Genomic DNA, 11,304 nt, shown 5'->3' with positions numbered 1-11,304 from the left:
TCCCGCCGCATCGCGCCAAGGGCAGCAACAATGTCGATATTCCCAGCAAACCCGATCGGACAAGAGAAACTTCATGTGAGGTCACGCCCACTCAAAGTCGGCCAATGGAAAAATGTTGCTGCCTGTTTTCCCCACAAATTTTACACACCTCTCTCCAAAAGAAAAAAAAATCTGGGATGTTTCACATCTCAAAAACAAAAACTAGAGCTTTTCGTATATATTTTTATGCAGTAATTTGTACATGTTTTTAAACAAAGCAGAAATAAAACCGGGAGATGGGAAGTGGAGGATGGAGTGACCTCAAACGGCAACAAGAACTGGAGTGACTTTGGCCAAAGCTGGAATTTTATCACCATTATGTGTGTGTTCAGCTGTGGGGGAGCCAGGGGGTGCAGAGTGGAACACAAGTGATCCAAGCCACTCTTCTGTGGAGGATTACTTCCCTGTTAATGGCACAAATCAAGCCACCTTTGAACTCAAGCCATCAGCACAAGCCTGGGATAAAGTCGTTTAGCGAGCTTGTGTGTGCAACAACCCAAGGGTGCAGTCCTGGGAAAGGGATTGTACCCTTGGGTCGGAGAATCCATCCCAAATGAATTGGGCAAACAATAGTGTTTTTTTTAAACCAGGTGGTTGGGGTGGGCGCTGAAGAATCTCACCAACATAGTGAAACGCGTAAGTCTGCAGATGTCAGGATTGTAGCAAAAACACAAGAGATACTAGTGGAACTCAGCCAGTCTCGCAGCGCCCACAGGAAGTGAAGATATATTACCAATGTTTCGGGCCTAAGTCCTTCTAGAGACGCCGAAGGAACTCAGCCCATCTCGCAGCATCCACAGGAGGTAAAGATATATTACCGACTTTTCGGGCCTGAGTCCTGCTTCCACAGAGATGCTGGAGGAACTCAGCCGGTCTCGCAGCATCCACAGGAAGTAAAGATATATTACCGACATTTTGGGCCTGCTCTCTTCTTCCACAGAGATGCTGGAGGAACTCAGCCGGTCTCGCAGCATCCACAGGAAGTAAAGATATATTACCGACATTTTGGGCCTGCTCTCTTCTTCCACAGAAATGCTGGAGTACTGATGTTCTGGGCCTGAGTCCTTCTTCCACAGAGATCCTGGAAGAACTCAGCCGGTCTCGCAGCGTCCACAGGTGAAGATATACAGTAAAATGCCTGTAATCTGGAATTCAAGCACTGGCAACCTCAAGCAAAAAAATAGTGGAAAGTTTTAAATTAGACACTGTAACAGGCCCTTACCACTCAATTGACCTCCAATCCCTGGAATGTTTTGAACGGGTGGGAGGAAAACGGAACGCCCAGGGAAAACCCATGAAGACACGAGGAGAACGTAAACTCCTAACAGACAGCGCAGGAGTCAAACCCGGGTCACTGGCGCTCTAACAGCATTGTGCTAACCGCTACGCCAACCGTGCTGCCACATAAATAAATGGGTAAAAAGTATGCAAGTTTAAAATTGGTGCGCCTCTCCGTTAGTTTTCCCATTCACGCAACATGCAGTCTTAAACAACCGGAAAACTTACTTATTCAGCATCTACCAATCCCTACAGGTGCTGGATACCCGGGGTTTTACAGTTTCGGGCCTGAGCCCTTCTTCGAGGTATGAAGGTAAGGATGTACGAAGGTACCTCAAAGAAGGCCTCAGGCCCGAAATGTCGGTAATATATCTTTACCTCCTGTGGACGCTGTGAGACCGGCCGAGTTTCGCCAACTTCTCTGTGTGAAAAGGACTCGGGCCTGAAACGTCGGTAATATATCTTAACCTCCTGTGGACACTGCGAGACCAGCCAAGTTCCTCCAGCATCTCCACATTTTTACTCCTCAGTAAATGTGATTGTCTCACTACCTCAAACCCTCAAAACACAAGGGAGGCTAGATCCTCCATCACCCCAACCCCACATTCCACCCCCATTCTTTGCCCCTCAATCTGGGGGGACAATCAGGTCGACAAACACAGTCCTCTCAATCAGTGAAGCCCTTCATGGTCACCTCTGCTGATCCTGTCACATCTAGTGGTCAAAGATCCTGAAGGGACCTCTATCACCTCCATCTTCCTCATCGCTACCCATCCCACCCTACACAAATCCTCCTTGCCCTCAACCATGAAGTAATAAAAAGGTTATTTACAGTTTTCAGTATAAAAATGGGGTCAAATATTGACCAGATTCAAAGTACATCTTTTAAAAATTCTCTGGAAGGCTCGATGTCCAAGAACCAGATTGAACGTGGGGGGGGGGTCAGGGTTCAAGGGTCAAAAATCACTCAGGTGACTTGGTCACCAAGGACAATGGCTGCATCTGCAGAGGATGCTGGTAATGCGTTGCGGCCTCCACCGAGGAAGGTGGGGTCAGGAGGAAGGTGGGGGTGGCAGCCTGGGCAAGGGGCCGCAGGCTGGCAGGGGACGGGCTGGAGGTGGGGGCTCGGAGCTTGGAATGGGCCTCGGGCTTGGTGCTCAGGGGCAGTGGCTGAGCCGCCTCAGGGGCGGTGGTGCAGGACTTGGCTCCCAGCAGCCGGGTGGATGGAGATGGCGGTGAGTCCAGGACGCTGCTGCTGGTGGAGGCGGGAAGAGAGTAGATTCTGTTGGCGGGCACCATCTGATGGCTTTTCACCCTCCGTCGGGGAATGGATCCCGAAGCCTCTGCAAGAGAAGGAGGCAGAGTAGAAACACAGTCACACCAGAAATCAGGGCAAACTTCTACAAATGTGTGATGGAAAGTGTGCTGACCGGCTGCATCACAGTCTGATATGGGGACACCAATACCCCTGAGCGTAAAGCCCTTCTAAAGGTAGGGGATGCAGCCCAGAACATTACAGACAAAACCCTCCCCACCATCGAGAACATCTACAGAGAACGAGGCCATCGAAGAGCAGCAGCAACCATTTAGGATCCACACCACCCAGCACATGCTCTTTCTTGCTACTGCCATCAGGAACAAAGTATTGGTGCCACCAGACTCAACCCAGCAGGTTCAGGAACAGCTGCTACCCCTCCAGCATCAGACTGCCCAACGACAAACTCAAATCAGGGACTCTTACTTTTGCATTTCATTGATTTTTTTCCTCTTTGTATTGCATAGTTTGTTTACATTTGTCTATTTGTTTACATGTGTATGTTGTGTAGGTTTTTTTTTTACACTACCAATAAATGGTAGTTCTGCCTCGCCCGCAGGAAAAAAAATCTGAGGGTTGTACATGATGTCCTGACAATAAATCTGACATCCATTCAGCGTGCAATAGATGGCTGTAACTCTGCAGCACCCACTCTCAGTGTTCTGTGTATTCATCTTTCAGACACGGAGAATCAACTGTCCCCATTTGTGCCTAGTGGCTGAGCTGCCCTCGCAACTGCAGTGTAGATTGCATCCTGGACAGGAGTGATCAGCCACACCAATGTGCAATTCTTCCCCTCCCTCCCTCTCCCTCATCCCAACCCCCTCCCTCCACGGAGGTGAACCACCCCCACCCAGGAGACTTTACACTGCAGCCTCCTTTCTACACACTGCAGGTAACTCTCCTCGTCTCTCTGGGTCACGACAGCCATTTCCCGTGTTAGTGCCGCCAACCTGGACTTGCCCACCAGCCTGTTCACACAAGGTCTCCACCTGCCAGCCGCCCCTATTCTTCTGCCTGGCTGCACCCCCTGGTCTCGCTCTATCGCGGGTACGTCCTCCCACAGCCACTGCCAACAATGTTTTCTTCATTTCTCTCCCAGTTGTGATGAAGGTGCTTGGACCTGAAACACTGACACTGCTTCTCTCTCCACTGAGAGAATAATCAGCGTAGTGGTTAGTCCAACGCTATTAAAACGCCCCCGACCTGGGTTCAAATCCCACACTGTCTGTAAGGAGTTCATACGTTCTCCCCATGTCTGTGTGAGTTTTAAGCAGATGCTCCAGTTTCCTCCCACTGTTCAAAACATACCGGGGTTGTAGGTTAATTAGGCCGCAAGGGCTTGGAGGGGCTGAAAGGGCCAGTTACTGTGCTGTATGTATGTTTAGATGCTGCCTGGCCCGCTGAGTGTTTCTCAGAGTTGGTGTTTTATTTTGTTTTCCATTTTTTTGGATTTCTGTCTGCTTCAGTTTACACCATGTGATTCAGTCACTATTGGTGAGAAAGGACGTCCCTTGAGATGAGGGCTTGTTAACACACCGGTATCGAAACTGAGGCTGGGTCTATACCAAGCCACCTCACAAACTCCTGAAACTCTCCGCAGGGAGCAAATTCAAATAAAACAATTAATCTCTTCACAGAAAAGTCGGCCACAGAGAAAACAGCAGAAATCCAAATATCCAACCCCCAGTACATTTCACAGGTTGGGAGGAAACCGGAGCCCCCAGAGTAAACCCACGCAGACATGGAGAGAATGTACAAACTCCTTACAGACAGCGTGAGATTCGAACCCCGGACCCAATTGCTGGCGCTATAAAGGTGTTGCGCTAATCGCTACACTAACTGTCTAATAATTTGGAGCATTACATTCTCTTTTAATAGTGAAAAATGTTTATGTTTACATTTTAGTCAAGTGTTAACTTTATTTTACTTGAGAAATGAAGCGCACTGTGTTTGCTAATGGATAAACTATCAAAGTTTACCTGTTCATCTCTTCTTTATTCCTCCTTAAATTTGAATTTTAAAAGTACAGGTACACAATCCTTTATCCGGACATCAAAATCCGGAAAGTTCCAAAAATCGGCATTTTTTTCCTGGTGCTGGAACAGCGGAGGGCGAGGGGGAGAGAGAGAAGGCAGCACGAGACGGGTGGGCGAGGGGGAGAGAGAAACGGCAGCACGAGTCGTGTGGGTGAGGGGGGGAGAGAGAGAGAGACGGCAGCACGAGTTGGTGGGCGAGGGGGAGGGAGAGACGGTAGCACGAGTCAGGTGGGCGAGGGGGAGAGGGAGATGGCAACGCGAGTCGTATAGGCGAGTGGAGAGAGATGGCAATGCGAGTCGGGTGGGTGGGAGGAGAGAGACAGCAGCGTGACTCGGGTGGGCGAGAGACGGCAGCATGACTCAGGTGAGCGGGAGGGAGGAGAGAGAGAGATGGCAGCGCAACTCGGATGGGCGAGGGGGGAGAGAGACAGCAGCGCGAGTTGGGCGGGCGGGGGGAGAAAGACGGCAGTGCGACTCGGGCGGGCGAGAGAGACGGCAGCATGACTCGGGTGGGTGGGAGGGAGGAGAGAGACAGCAGCGCAACTCAGATGGGCGAGGGGGAGAGAGACGGCAGCGCAACTCAGGTGGGCAAAGGGGGCTTTTGTTCTGAAATCCGGAAAAGTCTGAAATTTGGAACACACTGTTCCCGAAGGGTTCCAGATAAAGGATTGTGTATCTGTACTGCCTGAGCATCTGGAAAATCCGGACCGACCCAATCCCTAAGCAGTCCAGATTCTTGGACATCTGTGGTAGTATCACAGTGCTCGCTGGAACCGTGTGGTAGCTCAAGCAGAGCAACCTTGCTGGCAATCAATTGGCTGCTGCCTTTCCCGCAGCTCACATAACCATCCTTCTAGCTGATGGGCTTCTGTGGTGATCCTCAATTCAAAACCCTGATGAAACAAAGATTTCACCCACCCTGTCCACGTGAGCAAATTCCCGGCCTCCCTCACCCCTACCTCCACCCAGCAATATCCCACAATGATCCTGAGTTTGAACACACATCTTGGTTACCTTCCTCTGCCAGCTGCTGCTTGTCTCGTTTCCTCTTTTTCCTCTTTCCCTGCAAAGTGGAACCCATGACAATTAGTGCAATTCACCCGCTGTTCCCCGACCAATCCCTCCAACATCGTGGGACCATCCTTTTGGCCTCCACACACCGCTGAACAGATCCCTCCCCCTGTAAATCACACTGATGAATGTTGAGTGACCCCCTGACAGGTCGAGACCCCCCCCCCACCCCAACCCTTCTCCCTCATCCCAAAACACCACCACTCCCTCTTCGCTTCAAGGCCCCAGATGACTCAAGCCCATCTCTCTTTTGGTCTGTCGTAAAACATGGAACTCTGCAGACACCGTGATTGAAGTATAAACACGACGCTGGAGAAACTCAGCAGGTCAAACAGTGTCCTTTATGTAGCAAAGAGAGATACAGAACCAAAGTTTCAGGCTTGAGCCCTTCAACAAGGTCTGAGTGAAATGTAGGCAGACGCCCGAACAAAGTCAAGAGTTAGTAGGTGGATAAAGGAGGGGGGGGGGGGGGCGGGGGCGGGTGGCTCTGTGAATGGAAAGGGAAGGGGTTGGAGAGCTGGAGGAAAGATGAAAAAGGGAAGGGGTAGAGAGGAAGAATGGGGAGTGGGCCAGCAGAAACCGTTGATATTAATGCCGTCCAGTTGGAGAGTGCCCAGACAGAAAATTAAGTGTAACTCCCCCAATTTATGGGTGGTCTTGGAGGGACAGTTCATGAGGTCACAGACAGACACGTCACTGCAGGAGTGGGGCACGGAGATGAAATAGTTGGCCACTGGGAGATCCCCGACACTGATGCGGAGAGAGTGAAATGATCTCCCAGTCTGCATGCAGTCTCTCTGATGTAAAGAAGGCCATGGTGGGAGCACTGGATGCAGTAATGACTCCCCTGAATACACAGGTGATGCTTCACTTGGAAGGACTGTTTGGGGTCCCAAATGATGTTGAGGGAGGAGGTGTGGGTGGCCGCAGGGGAAGGTGCTGAGGTGGCAATTAATGGGATGGGATGGGATGAGTGATCGCCCTGGTTGACAGGGGCGGAGGAACAGAGTCCCTTCACATCATGGTTCCCAGCGCGTGGCCAGACCAGGCTGAGTACTCACGTAATTGTCTCGCGCTGACCACCCAGGATACAGCTGAGAGTGCAGCTGCCGTTCCTTCCTTGCAAGCTCGTAGTACTTCGATTGCTCCTCTCGAGTCAGGGCATGCCACTGTCAGGGGCAGAAAAGAACATCACCAGCAAGAATGCAAAGAACATGCACCCTCCTCCTTCCCGACACGTAGCTCATCAGATACCCAGAGTAGGCACAGCCTGAGAATCAAAATCTGCATGCAAGGAGTTAAACGACGCATCTGAACGGGTCTGGATCCTTCCCAGAGTTCAATATTGACCACTCAAGTTTATTGTCATCCAATTATACAAATACAACCCAACGAAACATCATTCTCCTGTCCTCGGTGCAAAACCCAGACACACAACCAGCCACTCAGACAATACATGTGCAGGACAAATATACATACAGTAAAACCCCTGTTGACAGGCTGCAAGCAACCAGAAAAAACCATAGAAAATAAATAGGTAAAAAATATGGGTTTAAAAATTGGTGCCCCCTAGTGGTCAGTTCACTAATCACGCAACGCGATCTTAACCAATCGGAAAATCATTTATCCATTATCTACCAATCCACATAGGTGCTGGTTACCAGGTTTCAATGAATATAAAAAATAAATGTTGCTTCATTCAGACGATCCTCGTAGGTCGCGTCAATGGGGGGGGGGGGGTTAGGGAGACTCCAGTGATTCTCTCTGCCACTCATGGTCCTGTGGATTGACCTCTTGATTCAAATCTCTGCAGCAACCATAGCACACGGTGATGCAGCCGGCCAGGACGCTCTCGATAGAGCTCCTGTAGAAGGTTGACATGATGGTGGCCGGTAGCCTTGCTCGTTTCTCAGGAAGCTCAGTCACTGTTGCGCCTTCTTGACAAGAGAGATTTTGTGTATCCATGATAGGTCACTAGTTAAGCGTTCTAGGAGCCGTAGGTGATGCCGGTAGAGGACCCATGATTCGGAGCTGAACAGGAGTGTGGGTATGACAACGGCTCTGTATATGCTTATCTTTGTGAGGTTTTTCAGTTGGTTGTTCTCCATCCTCAACATCCATTGGAGTGCTTTCATCCCTAACGTCGAAGTACTCGAGATGGCAGAGGTCGACAGCATCGAGTCCACGCTGCTGAAGATCCAGCTGCGCTGGGTGGGTCACGTCTCCAGAATGGAGGACCATCGCCTTCCCAAGATCGTGTTATATGGCGAGCTCTCCACTGGCCACCGTGACAGAGGTGCACCAAAGAAAAGGTACAAGGACTGCCTAAAGAAATCTCTTGGTGCCTGCCCCATTGACCCCCGCCAGTGGGCTGATCTCGCATCAAACCGTGCATCTTGGTGCCTCACAGTTCGGCGGGTAGCAACCTCCTTTGAAGAAGACCGCAGAGCCCACCTCACTGACAAAAGACAAAGGAGGAAAAGCCAACACCCAACCCCAACCCACCAATTTTCCCCTGCAGCCGCTGCAACCGTGTCTGCCTGTCCCGCATTGGACTTGTCAGCCACAAACGAGCCTGCAGCTGACGTGGACATTTACCCCCTCCATAAATCTTCGTCCGCGAAGCCAAGCCAAAGAGAAGTTAAGTGAACTCCAAGGAACTTGGTGCTCTCCACTGCAGTTATTTCCTGAAGTCCACGATCAAGTTGTTATCCAAGCTGCTACTCTCCTAATAATAGCATTTTTTTTTATATATAAAATCGGTTAAATATTCCCAAGCTATTTTCAGATAATCAAAAGCTGTCAGATGATCCTATATCTCGAGAGGAGAAAGCAAAAGCAGTTTCTTTCTTTACAATGTGAAAGCCCCCAGCCCTGATGGATTCCCTGGGGAGTTTTTTTTTTAAAAAAGGCATTTTCTCGTACTTTCACCCTCTTTAAGCTTTCTCCTTTCTGACTCTATTAAATTGGGAAAATTGCCAATGAGGCTTTATGAAGCCTCAATATCTCTTAATATCGAAAAAGAACAAAGACCTGCCTAACTGCGCCTCTTATAGGCCAATCATTGAATTTTCGCTAAAATTCTAGCCCACAGATTAGAGACCATCATGCCATCTATCATTTCAGAAAACCAGACGGGCTTTATTGAAAATCGTTACTCACACTTTAATATATGCCTGTTATTGAATATTATATATTCACCTTCCGCTGCGGTCCCGGAACGTTCTTTCTTTGGATGCAGCTTTCAACCAGGTTGAGTGAAAATATTTACTTGAGATTTTAAATTTAATTTTGGATCTGGTTTTATGACAATGGATTAAGCTAGTATATTTACCTTTGACAGCATCTCTTCTTCCCAATTTTCAACAATATAAATGTTTTTATCTTCACCGGGGGACTAGACGAGGCCCCCCTCTAAGTCCTTTAGCTTTGGCTTTAGCGCCTCGAGATATTGCATTTTGAGAATCTTTGATCATCTCAAGGAATCTGTAGGAAGGTGACCTGCTCATAAAGTCTCTCTTTACACAAATGATCTTCTGCTTCTCATTTCCAACCCTGACACTTATTCCTTCCGTGTTCTCCTTGCTTTCTCAATTTAGTCAATTTTCAGGTTACACATTAAATCTTCAGAAAAATGAGCTGTTTCCCTTAAATACCTCAGCATCTATGCAGATCTTCCTTTTAAAATTGAGAAATCAGTTCACTTATCTTTGTATTATATAATTACAAAAATTTATAAACATTTATTCAAAGAAAAATGTCTTGCTTTACTAGAACAGGTGAAGCAGTCGATATTAAAATGGTTACCCCCCGCCCCCCCCCCCTTTCTTGGTCTCTAGTTGGACGAATTGATTGTATTGAAATGAATATTTTAAACTTTTTCAAGCTTCATTCCTAATTCTCTTTTTGATTCACTTGATTTAATTTTATCGTTATATATATGGAATAAATGTCCTCGTTTTAAATAAAACCTACCTTCAAAAATCTAAAAGAAATGAAGGTTTGGCTCTAACTAATTCCAGATTTTACTATTGAGCAGTTAACATAAACAATATCATGTTTTGGATGTATTACAGTAATCGACCGGACTGCCCATCATGGGTCACACTGGGATTAAAATCAGCAAGAAAATTCTCCATTAATGCACTTCTTGGATAGGCACTACCTTTTTCTTTAATTAAATAAAATAAAATTAATTGATAATCTAATAGTTAAACATACAAAGAGGATCCGGTTGCAATTCAGAAAATGTTTTGGTTTCAGGGTTTTTTCCCCTCTTTCTAGTCCTATTTTATCCAATTACTTTTTTCAACCTTCTGTGAATTATTTAACTTTTTATGACTTGTATAGGATTGGTTTTACAAGTTTTAAAGATTTATTTATTGACAATAGTCTTACTTCATTTGAACAATTGGCAAGCAAAGTTGCTTTACCTAAAACTTTTTTATAGGTATTTTCAGATTAGAAACTTTCTCCACTCTCAATTACCTGAGTTTTCTGACCCAAATATTATTGACACAATTTTTAATTTACAACCTTCACAAAAAGGTTTAATATCTACTATTTATGAAATTTTGTCATTCCTTTGGATAACATTTTAAAAAAGCATGGGAAAAGGACTTACATTTTTCAATATCTGAAGAGAGTTGATATTTGGTTTTTAAAATGGTTAATAATTCATCATTATGTGTTCACCATTCTCTCCTACAATTTAAAATAGTACACAGAGCTCACATATCCAAAGATGAACTTACTCATATTTACCCCAATATGACTCCTCGTTGTGACAGATGTAACAAGGGGGGGATGCTACATTCATTCATATGTTTTGAATTTGTTTGAGCCTTAGAAGATACTGGACAGAGATTTTTCAGACTTCATCAATAATCCTCGACTTAAACGTGGAGCCGGGTCCTTTAGTTGCTCTTTTTGGCATTACCGGAGACAATGGCATGACTTTTAACGCCAATTAAACGTCAAACAATAGCCTTTACTTCCCTTACAGCAGGATGTGCGATACATTTCATTCATGTGAAATGGTTGTGTCTTGCCTTTAATCTGGAGAAAATCTGATGCTCTGTAACTGACACAAATATGAATTTTCAAAATGTGTGGAGTCCATTTGTGAGCTATTTACAGAATTTCTTAGAACAAACAACAATTTTGATGATAATTTCATGTTCTTTTTTTGAAACAGGGTACTATCTTTTTTCCATACAACTCCAGTTTAGATCATGAGGACAGATATTATCATGAAATATCTCATCATTCCTTAATTCAGTGTGTTTAGTGATGCGGGTACCGATTGTAATAGCCTTGTACAAAGCGCTGTGTTAGTTTCTCTACTTACTGTCTCTTCCATATACACTATAAATTTACATGTTTTATTATTAAATCAATACAAAATTGAAAAACAAAGAAAGGTTGTTCCTCTCGCACCAGATTTTCCACCTCTTCCCTGTAGCGCCACTCACCGTTATTGCAGATGATCACATCACAAAGGAACAGAAGCAGGTCACTAAGCCCATTGAGTCTGACTACTGTTGGATTTCTAAAACTACT

General features: G+C 46.4%; 1 protein-coding gene across 2 annotated transcripts in view; it reads right to left on the bottom strand.

The window, feature by feature from the left end:
- Window positions 1-202: 202 nt before the first annotated feature.
- The window catches only part of LOC138753933 (transcription factor 7-like 2), a 34,099-nt gene continuing 22,997 nt past the window's right edge, over window positions 203-11,304 (bottom strand). Inside the window, exons 10-12 of one of the 2 annotated variants that reach the window (XM_069917526.1) lie at window positions 6,804-6,911; window positions 5,686-5,734; window positions 203-2,660 (exon numbers count right to left, since the gene is read on the bottom strand). In XM_069917526.1, coding sequence (XP_069773627.1) covers window positions 2,281-2,660; window positions 5,686-5,734; window positions 6,804-6,911 — 537 coding nt within the window. In that variant the 3' untranslated portion in view covers window positions 203-2,280. Of the gene's footprint in view, window positions 2,661-5,674; window positions 5,735-6,803; window positions 6,912-11,304 lie in introns of both variants that reach the window. The other variant, XM_069917527.1, reaches the window with a different exon arrangement.

This window comes from Narcine bancroftii, chromosome 2, assembly GCF_036971445.1.
Source record: "Narcine bancroftii isolate sNarBan1 chromosome 2, sNarBan1.hap1, whole genome shotgun sequence".
Classification (NCBI taxonomy): Eukaryota; Metazoa; Chordata; class Chondrichthyes; order Torpediniformes; family Narcinidae; genus Narcine; species Narcine bancroftii.
Note: the sequence above shows the minus strand (reverse complement) of the source record. Positions and strands in the feature narration are given on the sequence as shown.